General features: G+C 38.7%; 2 protein-coding genes across 6 annotated transcripts in view; one reads left to right on the top strand and one right to left on the bottom strand.

Annotated features, from left to right (window-relative positions):
• The first annotated feature begins 285 nt into the window (after positions 1–285).
• DIMT1 (DIM1 rRNA methyltransferase and ribosome maturation factor) lies at positions 286–12,727 on the top strand. Of its 3 annotated transcripts, XM_003408055.4 has the most exons (12): positions 288–488; positions 835–908; positions 2,671–2,757; positions 4,860–4,921; positions 5,006–5,099; positions 5,185–5,234; positions 6,657–6,780; positions 6,913–7,005; positions 8,018–8,082; positions 8,709–8,772; positions 10,169–10,275; positions 11,952–12,727. In XM_003408055.4, exons 1-12 carry the CDS (start codon positions 410–412, stop codon positions 11,992–11,994), a joined length of 942 nt encoding a protein of 313 aa, XP_003408103.1. In that variant the 5' UTR covers positions 288–409; the 3' UTR covers positions 11,995–12,727. The 3 variants fall into 3 exon arrangements, with proteins under 3 accessions (XP_023401261.1, XP_003408103.1, XP_023401262.1); XM_023545493.2 differs by lacking the exon at positions 2,671–2,757 and having other exon boundaries at positions 286–488; XM_023545494.2 differs by lacking the exons at positions 288–488; positions 835–908 and having other exon boundaries at positions 2,727–2,756; positions 4,858–4,921.
• The window catches only part of KIF2A (kinesin family member 2A), a 79,302-nt gene continuing 75,595 nt past the window's right edge, over positions 11,926–15,632 (bottom strand). For all 3 annotated transcript variants that reach the window (XM_064272391.1, XM_064272388.1, XM_064272378.1), the window contains one exon: positions 11,926–15,613. In XM_064272391.1, coding sequence (XP_064128461.1) covers positions 15,528–15,613 — 86 coding nt within the window. In that variant the 3' untranslated portion in view covers positions 11,926–15,527. The remainder of the gene's footprint in view (positions 15,614–15,632) is intronic.

Genomic DNA, 15,632 nt, shown 5'->3' with positions numbered 1-15,632 from the left:
ACCTGGCCTGATAAAGCAATCGCGGGCCTAATCGCATACAATTTAAATCTCCACAACGTGGAACTTACACCGCCATCTGCGGTGCTTAAGTGACTCCTGTGGGGTTAGGGACGAGAAACACCGCCCCTGACTCTAAACTAGACAGCCAATCCAAACTGCCGGAATCGGTGAGGGTAGACTTTCCTCCGGCTCGTGACTACAATTCCCAGCAGCCATTGGGCTCCAAGGTCCGCCCTCTTGCCTGGGGGCGGAGCCCGGGGCTCACCTCGCGGGGTGCTCGCCCCTCCCCCTCGTGGCCAGGAGTGGCGCGTGTGGCGGGGCGCGGCGAGTACCATGTGGTGCCGTGGCTCGGGCTGCCGGCTTTGGTCCTCCTGACCTTCTCGGGCCTCGGAGCCCGCACCCCGCAGAGATGCCGAAAGTCAAGTCGGGGGCGAGCGTCCGGCGCCGGAAGCGGCAGGAACAGCGCCAGGAGCTGAAGAGCACCGGAGGTCCGGGCAGCCGGGAGGGGGTCTGGGCGTGGGCCGGGCCTTCCAGCGGGGCTGATCACACGTTAACCCGAGCCGGGGCCGCTCCCGTGAGCGCGGAAGTCTGGGGCTCCCGGAACGCGGCCGGCTCGCAGGCCCCCACGCCGCCTTCGGCCTTGTCCGCTGAAGGGATGGGCTTAAAGCGCTATGTCAGTCCCAGCTCCAAGATCGACGTTTGGTGTCTCTGGTTGTTGCAGAAGTCTTCCCCCATCCCATTCTGCTTTCTGCTTTCTTCTCCAGGACGGTCTAATGTCTAATCAGGTTGGGAAATTAAAGCTATTTTGTTTTTTTTTTTTTGTTGTTGTTCCAGGACTCATGTTCAACACTGGGATTGGGCAACACATTTTGAAAAATCCCCTCATTGTTAACAGCATTATCGATAAGGTGGGTGTGAAAGAGGAAAGAGAGTTGAGTTAGTAATTTTGCTTTGAGGAATACTTAAGCGCAGAGAGCATGCCTGCTGTAAATGCTCTGTAAATATTTGTTGAATCGGTGAAGACTTATGTAGGATTCACATGCTGTCTTCTGCATGATGTGCTTCAATCTGTAGGTGTGGGTTTCTTCTGTCCCCAAGTTCTTTTCTTTCTGTAGATTATCCACTTCATTACCAGGACCTTTGTACTTGTTGAATTACAGGTTGCTATTTTTTTTATTCTTTTTGTCCTAGTCACCAGATGTCACTGTCGGTTTCTGTTTGCTCATTAGGAAGACTGTTCCCCAGAAAAGCTTATGTGGTACAATCCAACGTCATATATAAATTATTTGAAATATGCCTTCTGTATGGGTCATTGGTGACTTCTTTTTGTTATGGATGATTGGGAGCTAGGATGTGAGATATAAGTGGTGCAAATTACTTTTGTGGTTGCAAAGTTTACATTAACTGGGAAGCATCTTGAAGCTATAGAAAGAGCATTACATAGTTCTGTGATCTCATTCTGATCTAGTATCATTTGCAAAATGAGCGTTAGCCTTGCTTTTTAACCTGTTTTACTCATGGATTCTTGAGCATTTCCTGATGAAAGCTCTGGACCCAGAATATTGCAGCAGTGTACATATACCAGTTTTAAGTACAATTTCTGGGTATTCCTGCATCCCCTGAAATCCATACATGGGTTGAGAATTCCTGGTCCAACACTGTGATTCTCAGGCAAGGTAATCATATACAATCCTTTCCCATTCGAAGTTGTGTAATATGAACAAAGTTAGTGAGAAAGTGCTATAGGAGTCACTTCCAAAGTAGAAAGTGGAATGACAATCCCAGAAAGAACTGCTGTTCTGACTTCTAAAGTTGAAGAGAGGTGTTAGATTTCCACTTACACCGAATGTTTATGAGCTAATTTTGTGAAGCACTAAAATCATGAAGAAAGCTCCTAAAAATGTAGACAAAGATTTCCTGAGAGCTTATAAACAAATATGTTGTTGTTAGGTGCTGTCCAGTCAGTTGAGTCATAGCGACCCAGTGTACAACAGAACGAAACACTGCCCAGTCCTGCACCATCCTCATAGTCATTGCTACATTTCAGCCCATTGTTACAGCCACTGTGTCAGTCTATCTTGTCAAGGGTCTCCCTCTTTTTCACTGACCCTCTGCCTTATCAAGCATGAGGTCCTTCTCCAGGGACCTGTCTCTTCTGATAACATGTCCAAAGTACGTGAGACAAAAGTCTCGCCATCCTTGCTTCTAAGGAGCATTCTGGCTGTACTTCTTCCAAGACAGATTTGTTCATTCTTCTGGTAGTCCATGGTATATTCGATATTCTTTGCCACCGCCATAATTCAAAGGCATTAATTCTTCTTCAGTCTTCCTTATTCATTGTCCAGCTTTCACATGCATATAAGGCGATTGAAAACACCATGGCTTGGGTCAGGCTCACCTTAGTCCTCGAAGTGATGTGTTTGCTTTTTAACACTTTAAAGAGGTCTTTTGCAGCAGATTTGCCCAATGCAGTGTGTCTTTTGATTTTTTGACTACTGCTTCCATGGGTGTTGATTATGGATCCCAATAAAATTAAATCCTTGACAACTTCAGTATTTTCTCTTTTTATCATGATGTTGCTTATTGGTCCAGTTGAGCAAAGATGTTCAGGTGTAAATTAAACTGTGTGTTCAGATGTGCCGGAAGAGCTAATGTTATGCTTGCTTTTAGGCTGCCTTAAGACCAACTGATGTGGTCCTGGAAGTTGGACCTGGGACTGGCAACATGACTGTAAAGTTGTTAGAAAAGGCAAAAAAGGTAAAATGGAAATTGAACATTTTGGTGTCAGAAATGACTAGCAAGCTCAGCTGGCTAACAAAGGTGTTTTAATTAATTGTTATTATCTTAATAGTGGAAACCCTGGTGGTGTAGTGGTTAAGTGCTACAGCTGCTAACCAAAAGGATGGCAGTTCGAATCCACCAGGTGCTCCTTGGAAACACTATGGGGTCGCTATGAGTTGGAATCGACTCGATGGCATTGGATTTGGTTTTTTGTTTTTATCTTAATAGTAATCCTTGATTCCTTGCTAGGAACTTTATTTTAGAAAAAATGGGATATACTAGTGAGGAAATGAGAAACTATATTAGGTATTTCAACCCAGGGCATTTAAAATAGAGAACTGATTATATGGTTGTTAGAATACTGAAAAAACAAAATGGGAACCTTGAATAATAATTGCAAAGAGCAGTTAACACCTCTAGGCCTGGGAGAACAAAGGGAGGTTATGGATTGAATTGTATCCCCCCAAAATGTGTGTCAACTTGGCTTGGCCATGAGGCCTAGTATTGTGTGGTTGTCCTCCATTTTGTGATCTGATGTAATTTTCCTATGTGTTGTTTTAAATCCTAATCTCTGCCTGTGGTTAATGAGGCAAGGTTAGGTTATGTTATAGAGAATTAAGGAGGGATGCAACATCCTTACTCTAGTCATAGCCCTGATCAGATGTAAGGAAGTTTCCCTGGGATGTGGCCTGCATCACCTTTTATCTTAAAAGAGAGAGAAGTGAACAGTGAGGGAGGGACTTCATGCCACCAAGTAAGAAGTACCAGGAGTGAAGTGCTTCCTTTGGACCTGGGGTCCGTGTGCTGAGAAGCTCCGAGACCAGGGGAATATTGATGATAAAGACCTTCCGCCAGAACCGACAGAGAGAGAAAGCCTTCCTCAGGAGCTTGCGCCCTGATTTCAGACTTCTAATCTCCTAAACTGTGAGAAAATAAACTTCTGTTTATTAAAGCCATCCACTTTGTGGTATTTCTGTTATAGCAGCACTAGATAACTAAGACAGGAGAAGAATGTAATTACCAGAATCCAGAACTTCAGGGGAGGAGACCTGCAAAGCTAGAGCTCAGGCCTCTGAAATCAGGGCACCACCTGGCTACTGCTGTACCTTCTGTGCGTCTTGTCTTGGTTGACCCAGCATCCAATTAAATGGAACCATTGTCCAGTGTTAACGCCCCCTGGTGGAAGCAGGCAGCACACTTTGAAGTGCTTATCAGTGTGGGTTTGGGTTAAGGGAAACGGTAAGGGTTAATAAAAGCCAAAGACTAGCAACTGAAGCGAACATTTACCACCCAAAAGCCTGAAGGGGAAAGGGGAGGGAGCTTTGTTACCAGAGGCTAGTGAGAGCAGGAGCCAGTGAAGAGGGGCCACTTATAGCAGAAGGCAGCCACTGCCAGAACTTGCGCAAGGTATGGGGCAGGCATTAGACACTGGCTAATCCCAACCCAACCAGAGGTCAAAGGCCTAAGGAGCTGGATTCCATCACTGCACAATCCAGGACAGAAAGGTGTAGGATGAATCCTGGAGGTGACCAGGATAAGCAGCACATACATCTAACCTGTAGACATGGCCTTCCTGGAAATCAGTGAAACCTCAGCCAATATTATAATAAAATTACAATTTCAGCTATTATTTCATATCCCTTTTCATTTACTTGAGAAGTTATTTATGGTGTATAGTGTAGACTTTAGTACATGAGAGAAGTGATTCTAAGAGCAGTTGACATTTGCTCTCGGTGCTTCAGTGTAAGGAAATTTGACTACACAGACATTCTGTAGCAGTTCAGTTACACAGCATGTAGTCAGATAAAACATGTCCATTCTGTTGATTATTTGGGTAAAAATTCTTACATAATCTGGTTGTCTACTTTTATGGGTGTTTTTTTGTTTGAACTTGTAGAGTAAGGTAGAATTGAAAGAATATTGACGGTAGAATTGGGAAAAGAAATTTAAATCATGTGAGAGTTATTGGGATAACAAGAAAAGATTTATATTCCATAATTTAAATAAACTTAAAAAAATTGTTGTAAAACTGTGTGTAACTAAGCATTTGCAATTTTAAAGAAACTTTTTTACTTTAGGTAGTTGCCTGCGAGCTTGACCCAAGGCTGGTAGCTGAGCTTCACAAAAGAGTTCAGGGCACGTGAGTATACGTAATACAATCAAAGTGCATTTCAATCTCTCAAAACAAGTTTTTTTTTTTAATTTCTTCTTTTCTTATTATCAGCCCTCTGGCCAGCAAACTTCAGGTTATGGTGGGTGATGTGTTGAAAGCAGATTTACCATTCTTTGATGCTTGTGTGGCAAATTTGCCTTATCAGGTATGTCCTCAAACTGTTAGGGACAGTCTCCTTAATGTGTCTCTGGTGTGTCTTTCCTGGAAATGACTAGTTAATTCTCCTACAGATCTCTTCTCCTTTTGTCTTCAAGTTGTTGCTGCACCGACCTTTCTTCAGGTATGTGACCAAAGACCAACCTTATTACCAAATTTTAGAAAGATTGACAGTTTAGGCCATGAATAACAGATAACCAGTTATGAAAATCCACTCATTTGGAAGACTACTGGAGAATTTGTTTTGTAGAAAATAAATGATTTGTGTGAAGGTCTTTCCTCCTTTCCTTCCCTCTCTCACTCCCTACTTTCCTTCCTCCCCTTCTTCGTCTCCCTCTTTTTCTCCCTTCTTTCCTTCTTCACTCTTTCCTTTCCCTCCTTTCATTATTTGGGGAGGTATTGTCTAAGTATTGTTTCTGAGGCCACACAGCCTTCCCTTATTTTCTAACCCTAGGTCAGGGTTTTTATTATCTTTGTCCAGACGATTGCAGTGGCCTCCTAACGGTCTTTTCTTTTTTGTAGGTCAGGGTTTTTATTATCTTTGTCCAGACGATTGCAGTGGCCTCCTAACTGGTCTCTAGTACAGTCCATACTGGTAGTTGCCTAACTGCCAGTCAAAAACCCCTTTTTGTGGTTGTTATTTGCCATTGAGTCGATTTAGACTCCTGGCAACCCCATGTGTGCAGAGTAGAACTGCTCCGTAGAGTTTTCAACGCTGTGATCTTTCAGAAGCAGATCGCCAGGCCTGTCTTCTGAAGTGCTTCTGGGTAGGCTTGAACTGCCAACCTTTTGGCTAGTAGTCCAGTGCTGAACTGTTTGCACCACCCAGGGACTAAAAACCCCTTTGTGGTCATGAAAGCACCTTAGTGAGTCATGATCATCTTTTTATTTATTTATTTTTAATTACACAGAACAGAGGGTATTGCCTGTGGTCCATATGATTATTGTTTCATGAAATTTTTGTTATATAAATGCATTTACTTATACACAGGTGTTAGTGGCCTGGAATGCAGTGTTAAAAGCATTTCTCAGTGCAGCTCATTGTCAAAAAAGTTCGGAAAGTCAAAGTTCAGCTTTGAAGATTCTCTTCTCCTATTCAAGAGCTTTCAAAAACCCTCCCCATTGCCTACTAAATAAATAGTCCACATGCCTTAATCCGTTAAATCAGGAACACCGAATGTCACAACCTGCCTCTCCAGCCTCAGCTCTTCTGGAAAGAAGGGCGTTTGCTACACCATGAATATCAATATTGTGTGTTTTGGTTTTGTTTCCCCAGAAGTGGTAATCTAAAATACGTTCTCCTCTGATCATTGAGATCTTATATTCGCTGGCTTCCTTGTGGTGAGGGGTACAGCCATTATAAAAACAAAGCCAGCTGACTCATTTTGTGCTAATAAATAAAGCTAAGGCTGAAAGTGTTCTCCAGTATTCTAACCAACTGAACTAATTATCATTAACCACAGATAACTGCTTCACTATTTCTCTCTGAAGAAAATTTATCAGTTGGAAATGACCATTTTCCTGTACCCTTCTACTTTCTTTTCAGATGTGCCATACTTATGTTTCAAAGAGAATTTGCCCTCCGACTGGTTGCAAAACCTGGAGATAAGTTATACTGCAGACTCTCTATTAACACACAGCTGTTAGCACGTGTAGACCATCTAATGAAAGTAAGTGATTTTTATTATTGAAACAATCTAGCCTATCTCATCCTTCAGTATCTTGCTGTGCCTTCCCTGGGGAGAGCATCCTTGATTACTAACTTAACTTTAAGGACTGGTACAACATTTTTTGATTTATAGGTTGGAAAGAATAACTTCAGACCACCACCCAAGGTAGAATCCAGTGTTGTAAGGATAGAACCTAAGAATCCACCACCACCTATCAATTTTCAGGTAAGGTTAAAATACTAGCTCATTCAATACAGAAAAAAAAAGTACATGCTGGAAAATGTGTATCTGTAGCAACAAATATTTAATCAACCTAAATTTTCAAAAATAGGAAAATATTATTTATAATACATCTATGATGGAGTAGGTAGAATAATTTGAAGCAAAATAGTTGTAAAGACCACAAAAAGCAATGGAAATGCTTGCAATGGGCAAAAATATTAGAATGCAGCTGCATTTCACTCAAGATTATAGCTATGGAAAACAATCTATTTGAACATGACTTTGGAATACAAGATAAAATGAAAATAGTGTGTTAGAATAATATTGTAGGTAATACTTTGAAATCAGAATTTTTGTTTTTGCCATTTAAAAAGAGAAAAAGCCAGACCATTTGATGTAAAACCTTAGTATAGTCATGTTGGATAAAAACATGGCTAGTGGTAAATGGAGTGGTTTATGTGAGTTCAGGCTGTATATTAAATCATGTCTGTTTCGAATCATGTTGATTTTGAAAATGATACACCAAACCAAAACTGTTGCCATCTAGTCGATTCCAACTCACAGTGACCCTATAAGACAGTAGAAGCAGCCCATAGGGTTTGCTGGGCTATAATCGTTATGGGAGCAGATGGCCAGGACTTTTCTCCCATAGAGCCACTGGTGGGTTTGAACCGCCGACCTTTCAGTTAGCAGCTGAGAGTTCTAACCATCGCATCACGAGGGCTCCTTTTGAAAATGATACTTAGGTTTAAATAAATGCCATGTTGCTCATTGTTCAGATGTGGAACTTTTTTTTTTTGAGGATAAAATCATTCAGTGAAGTATAGAAGAGTGCAAAACTCTGAAGTATACGTCTTGCTTTTGCATGTGTGCGCCGGTCAGATCTAGATATAGAACATTTTCATCACTCTAGAAGGTTTCCTCCAATTTTGTATATTGAAAGACAAAATAATACCTAGCAGGAATGGACAAGGAGTTTGGTATTTTGTAAGAAAATACTCATCATCTGTTTCAGGAATGGGATGGCCTAGTAAGAATCACCTTTGTTAGGAAAAACAAGACACTGTCTGCTGCATTTAAGTAAGTATTTCACTCACGTATAATGTATGAGAGACCACTACCCCAGAAACTAAGTGCTAGAATTTGATCCATTTCCTGAGCAGCTACCTTAAGCGTAAAACTTAAGCATTTCCAGACATATTTCACCTTTTTAACTAATTTGGCACTTTAGGTGGCAGAAGAATTTAATGAAGAAAGTTCCTAGTGTTGGGAGTCAGAACAGGTTTTTTTGGTAAAATGGGGAAAAAAAATCCCATGGAAACTCTGACCATACATCTTAGTTTTTCCTCAGTAAAACTGGGCTTTGATGGACCCCTTCCACACTCGTGAAGGATTCATGCCATTATTACCTGAAAAATGTAATATATTAATTTTGGATCCAAGGGCAATAAAAGAGAACTGAGAGCCATATTTTTAAATGGTTTTGGGATCTTTTTTTGAGACAATGTTTTGTAGAATCTAGGAGAACTTTTCTAAGACTTTAAAGAGATGTTTATGACTCTTACTTTTTAAATGTTTGTGGTGGTTCCATAAATTTAAAGATGAAATACCTTTTCTTAATTTCACAATATGGAGCATAGTTAACAGAAAGGAAATTTATAATCTCGATTTTGGAATAATAGTAATATGACTTCATTATGCTATAGGTCAAGTGCTGTGCAACAGCTGCTGGAGAAAAACTACAGAATTCACTGTTCCCTCCATAATACTGTAAGTAGAAAATGTTTCTGTAGTTTCAGTGATTTGTTGTCTTTCAAATGTCCCTGTCTTTTGAATCTGTCATTACAAGTTTCTTAATTTGCACGTTTCGTAAGTATTCCACAGTATACTTGAAAGACGATATAACTCTAACTTGAATTCTGAGAGATCAGTGCTGCTATAGTCTGTGGAACAGATCTGAACAATTTTTGTTATTCTGCTCTCTCCTCTTTAAGTGACAGTTTTTAGTTGAGAATCAGATTCAGCTTAGTCATAACTTTCTCAAAGCTTTAGGTCTATGTAGCTTGCTCAGGGCTTAAAATAATTTTGTCCCTATTTCCCGTCCTCTGAATTGTGACCATCCATTCTTGGCTCTAGTTTTTTGCTTACATAGCAATTACAGATTTAAACATTGGCTTTGTAGAAGGTCCCAGGTGGCACAAATGACTTGGCTCACTATAGCCTATAAGGTTGGTGGTTCAGACCCACCCAGTAGCTCCTCAGAAGGCCTGGCTTCCATAAATATTACAGCCAAGAAAGCCCTATGGAGCAGTCTTAGTTTGTAATCAGGGTCACCACGAGTTGGAATCAACTGGATGGCAATGGATATTTGCTCTGTAACTTTTTTTATACCCAGAAATTGAAATGGTTAAACTATAGGCTGAATAGCAGATTTCTTGTGGTGAGCCTCATGCCTTTTTTCTTAGACATTATGTGTGCAACATGTTTTTTAAATATTGTGTAGAAGTGCAAACACATATCCACAGGTAAGGAGTATGTGGTGTCCACTAACTTCTTAGCTTTTTTAGTTTACTTTAGCAGACATACGCAAGTTTCCTTTGTGTTTATGACTCAGGTCCCGTATGGTATAATGTACCACATTGCTATCCCATTTTCTTTTTTATGAGCAGTTACTAAACATCTGCCTAAGTAGGAGAATATTAAACTGGATTAAGAAAAATCTTTGGATGAAAAATGTGAATTAAGTATGAAGTATTTAATATTCTCAGGGGTTGGAGAAGTCATCAGTTTGAGCAGAATTATTTGGTGAGTTGAAATTTGTGGCAGAAAAAGGAGTTATTTCAAAAGGAGTAACAGCTGCTTTATAGTTTACAGCTTTATGTTATGAAGCCTGAAACTAGTAACTATTTGGGGATTTTAAAGAAGAAAAAGGGCAGTATTCCCAATTAGCTCATTCAGGGTCTCCTGGGTATTTAGTATGTGGTAAACATTAATCAGTTAATTAACAAGAGATCCAACTCTTAATCTGCATAATCAAGGTTTCCAAATTGTCATTAATATATTTATTAAAGGTAACTATTTTGTTACTTACTAAGCTAAAAAAAAAAGAGTCAGGGTGACTTCATTAAAGGTATGTTGTTCATTTATTCTGATCTTATGTTGATAGATAATACCAGAAGATTTCAGCATAGCAGATAAAATACAGCAAATCCTAACCAACACAGGTTTTAGTGACAAACGGGCCCGTTCCATGGACATAGATGACTTCATTAGGTAATTACATTTCTCTTTTCCTAAGTGTTTACATTTATCATGATACCTTCAGATTAAGAGATTTAAAGGCTTTTAAGTAGTGTAAGGTGCTACCTGGGAGAGTTATTGCATAGCACTTCCATGGCATGGAATAGTATTTGGTGTAGAAGATGGAAGCTAGCTAGCTACAGCAGAATGAGCATTTTTTTAAAGAACAGTCAGAGCCAGAAGATAACCTTTGTGTGGTGTTTTTCTGTCCTTCCTCCCTGCTTCTCCCCACCCCCATTTGTTCACAGACAGTCTTAACAGCTTGTCTCTTTCAAAGTAGATTGTAAGGTAGAATGATTTCCTTAGCTGTAACTGGATCTGATTCATTTTTCTTGGTTGGAAATAGCTATTGTTAAATAGATCTTAAACATGAAGTAATGGCATTTACAGTCATGCCTGGTTATCCATTTAGAAATATATAGGTAGTTGTTTTGTAACTGAGGCAAGTTCTACACATCTAGGGTAAAATAAAGGTTTAATGATGATCTGAGAAATTTAGACCAAAATTTGTTTCTCTTGAATTAAGCAAGAAAGTCTATGAAAAAAAAAAAAAACCAAACCCAGTGCCATCGAGTCAATTCCAACTCATAGAAACCCTGTAAGACAGAGTAGAACTGCCCCATAGAGTTTCTAAGGAGCACCCGGCGGATTCGAACTGCCGACCCTTGGTAGCAGCTGTAGCACTTAACCACTACGCCACCAGGGTTTCCAAGTCTATGAAAGCAGGCTTAAATAATCCAGGTAATTATTAACCTGCACTCAATTATTTTAAATTATAAACACTTTTTAACTCCTATAATAAATCAAGTTCTTACCTATTTAGCTCATTCACTTTTAAAGCTTCCACATTCTAGAAGCTGAATAAAAATGAGAGTAGATTGTTACAAAGTCATTGGTTTGACTTTCCTAAGCTAGAAAGGAGTCTGTATAACTACGACAAACGTGGTGTCTGTTCTATTTTATTGGCAGGCTAGCAGTACTACTCACCTTTATTAGATGTTAAGCCTGTGAGTCGAACATTATTCCTAAGTACTTTTTCAGGCATTATAACCCATCTGACCTGTTCGTATGAGCCAGGCTGTAAATAATATCAGGTCAAAATAGAAAATATTTAATCTTGCTACCCTCCATTCTCACCAAATTCCCTTGTTATTGAGCACATGCAGTTTGCCAGCTAGACTCTGATATGTATATAGGTAACCACAGAGAGAAGCAATGTGTAAGTATTTAATCTGAATTTCAACAGCAGTGAATTCAGAGAGGAAGAATGGGCCCGTAAGATTAGTCATTCATCTGACTTCTGCCTCTAAATCCAAACAGCTTTTTGTTCAGTTACCATGTTGAAGTGGAAAGAGTGCCAAGCCTGGGACAAATGAAGTATAAGATGATTTGGGTCAAATGCATTATAACTTCAGATGTATGAGCTGTGACAAAAGCACTAACATAGATGATTTTAATCAATATATACCTTGTAAATTTATTTGGAGAATGAGGCTTCTTCAGTGACTGGTGTTAGGAGAGGGTAGGCTTCATGGGTTTGTTGATGTGTTCATGTTTTAGAATTCATGGTACAGGAACTATACAATGTTACGTGCTGGATATTAGCTTTTTAATACCATCCCATTTTTGGGTTTTTTTTTTTTTTTCAGATTGCTACATGGATTCAATGCAGAAGGCATCCATTTTTCTTAGGTATCTGGAAAGCAGCATTTTTCAAAGTCAAGAAAAAAACTGGAATTATGTATTTTTAATAGTTCGAGAAGATGAACTACGTTTTGTACCATTGGGACAATATTTGCTTGACTACTTTTTGATTTACTACTATGGTTGTCACCATTTACTACTCTCAGTTTTTAAGGTAGTCAGTCAGTTTTAAGTGCCCAAAGTTTTTTGTTGAATTTTGTTTTTGGTTTGTTTTTAATATATAGGGTCCAATCCATACATAATAATCAAGTTCAAGAGCTGCAGACAGGCACAACTTTACATTTTATCATACTTTATCATTTCTTACAGTTTATTGTATAAAGATTTTAACTCTATTTACTATTGTATATATTACTGTGAGGACCTTTTTGGGCTCTGTCCCTCAAGTAGTGAAGTTAAAATAAGCTTTGCTAGTCACATTTTTCCCATACCATTTCTTCTTGTTATTCACATGTACAGTAAAACAATGGTTTCTTAACCACTGTGCCACCAGGGCTCCTGTGTTTCTTAGACTGTTTTCTTAGCTTCTCTCATTCTTCCCGTTTATCCTATACAATTGCTATTAATTTCCTTTGCGCACCCCTTTACCTATCCTATAGCATCAGACTACATCAGGGTTCTGTGTAAGCCTGAATCTGCTACTGTCACCATGTGGTGCCAGGCATATTACTTGTGGACATGATTCCTTTTACCTGTAAAATAAAGTTCAGTTAGAATGAAATCAACTGTGAAGTTGTATGTTTTTTCTTGGGGAGATAGTTAAAGGATTAACAAAATTTCAAAGTGTTTTATAAATCAAAAAGTCTTGTCTTTTAATTAAAAAAAAAAAAATGTGAAAAACAGCCATTTTCCCAAAAACTACAGGCTCCCAATATTTATATAACTTCTGGAAAAATAAACTTTCCAGCTTCCCCCCTCCACCCATATCTGATGCTTAGTTTTAAGCTGTTTTAAAACTAAGAATTTTGATGTATGTCATAAACAGGTCTTTATGAGCTACTATGTTTAAATCATCAATAAGTGCTATTAATGTCCTTTAATAATTATAGTATCTGATTATACAATAAAATTAATAAAAATATCTTCTTGATAATTTCACTTTCTTTATACCTCACATGATAGAAGGAAAATTTCCAAGTTAATTTAGCAAAAAGTACACTGAGTAAACCCAGAAGGGAAGATAAGTTGTTTGCCTAAAACAGATTTTTTGGAAACCTGGTTTTAATGTCATATACTAACCATTCCTACATAATTAAAATAATGCATGTTCTTATTTATTAACAGAGGGGTATCAGTGTTCAAGTCTGAGAAAGTAGTAAAGAACAAAAAAAGGTTAAATAGTAGCTGCATTAAGCCACTTTTGTTATCTGAATACTAAGTATACTTTGAGTGCTGGATTTTTTTTATCTTACAGAATTACTGACAGAGTTCACTTGTACCATCTCTGTATATCCCCAAATAGCAAGATTTTAATTTAAAATTTAATTCAGCTTTCTTAGGTTAATTTCCTCCCTCCCCTATCTGTAAAACTGATCAGATTATATAACACCTTTAAGATCTCCTACTACTGATTTTTTAAATACTTTGACTACTGAACCAGAATGAAGCCAGTCATAATAAAGGCAACACATTTGTCTATCGGAGAAGACCTTCCAAAGATAGTACCCACCTAATATAAATAATAAAGCTAATCTGTTGTGCTTTTACAATGAGCAAGTTCTCTTTATTGTCCTTTGGAGGTTGGTTAAGTCCCCAAAACTACCCTTTTCACAGCCTTGCGAGGTCAATTAACAGTTCTCCATTTGTTCTCTCTTGTTGAAATAAACACAAATATAACATACGTTACAGCTGCAAGAAAACCTGAGTCCCTTCCAAAACAAATGTGATTGTATTGAAGTAAATTCTCTCTAAAAGTCATTCCATAGATTTCTTCCTAAGCACATTGTGAAAATCTACATTTGTTTTAGATTTCATGTTTACCAAGAAGGAGCTTTTCACCACGGTGTTAGGATTTCCCACAACTACCTTCTGAGTTCTACGAACAGTGAAGTAGAGAATCTGGCTCAGGTGACTCTCTATTCATAGCTTCCCTTTGAGTCTGTAAGAATGAGCTAATAGTTCCCTTAGAGTAAATCGAAATACATCCTTGGGAGGTTTTGTTGTTGTTGTTGTTGTTGTTAATCTATTCCTGGACCCTATCCTGGGAACTGAGGGAAAACTCCTAGAGAGAAGTAGAAATCTTCTAACAAAATATTTACATGAGAATTGGCCAGTTTTTCTTCCCTGGAGTAGCGATCTGTAAAAATAAGTGCTGCCATTTAAAAAGCAGCATATGCCACTGCAACCTACCGGTAAGAATTCAGATTTTCACCAAATAATGGTAAAACATCACACGTTAGGTCCTACGTGGAGCCTGGGTTAGATGGTGCCTTTTAAGGCAAAGTCAACTTTTTTTTAGCTTAAATTCTTTTTTAAGGTTGTTAGGTACTGTCTATACTTTGCTTCAACTAGCAGTTCTATTTTTAATGTACATGTAAATGTTCATGCAGCAGAAGCCAATTTCCTTTAACAGTACATTAAAAGGGTACATTTCTGGGTGTTAACGGACACTTCGACTCAAGTAATGGTATTGGTAAGGATCAAATTGCACTATTAATCTTGTTAACACCACACTGGAACACACACTGCATATATATGTATTATCCTAAGATAAAACTCTTCTCAGAATTTCATTTTTATTTTACACCAACTAGTTTATATTTTAGTTCTTTACAAAGAAAATGCTAAGAAAATTATAACCACGTTATATGGTTTTAAATTTCATAATTCCAGAATTCTTTACATATAAGATGGAATGGTCCAGCAGCTATGTCCACTGTCACAGACTTTAGTTCCGTTCAATGATATGGCACATCCTGCAAAATTAACTAGTCACACACAAAAAATGTCTCAAATACAGTAAAAATGTACACACAAAGGTAATTTACAATGACAAATAAGGAATGTAATTTATCTTGGCTGTGCTTCAGAAATTTAGGGTCAATAGCCTTGGTCAAGGCACAAAGCAGGAAGAGGTGAGCACAGCTGTGTCTAGGAGTGGGCAAGGTATGTACAATCACTGATGAGGTATGCATGCACGCACAGGATTTAAAACCGCTCAGTCTTGCTACAAAAATTGAACAGTTAAAAGGAAATGCTGTGGCTTCCCCCTACTACCCGTGGATCAAGTCCGCAATCTTACTTCATCATACAGAAATTGGCAAGGATCTCCAAAGTAAATCACTATTTGCATAAATGAAACAAAATGCTTCACCAATCCCAGTTCTTGGTTGTGCCTCCTGAACTAGAAGCATTTTGTGGACAAAAGAGCGTTTCACAAAAGTGAAATGTCATTCAGGTAAAAGACAAAACATTTTCCACAGACACTTAAAATTTCAAACTTTCAAATGGCCCTTACAGCTGAACCATTGGACGTTATTAAAGTAGTGAGGGTTCTGAGATCCTTCAGCAGCAACTCAGATTTAAAGGGCACGGGGTCTCTTAGGGTTGATTTGCTTGCTGGCCTGTTCTTCTTCTTGTAGCGCTGCACGAAAAGATTTCACTTTATCTGGGAGAAAGAAAAGAAC

This window comes from Loxodonta africana, chromosome 2 (genome assembly GCF_030014295.1).
Source record: "Loxodonta africana isolate mLoxAfr1 chromosome 2, mLoxAfr1.hap2, whole genome shotgun sequence".
In the NCBI taxonomy this organism is placed as follows: Eukaryota; Metazoa; Chordata; class Mammalia; order Proboscidea; family Elephantidae; genus Loxodonta; species Loxodonta africana.
This window is presented reverse-complemented; position numbering and strand designations above follow the sequence as displayed.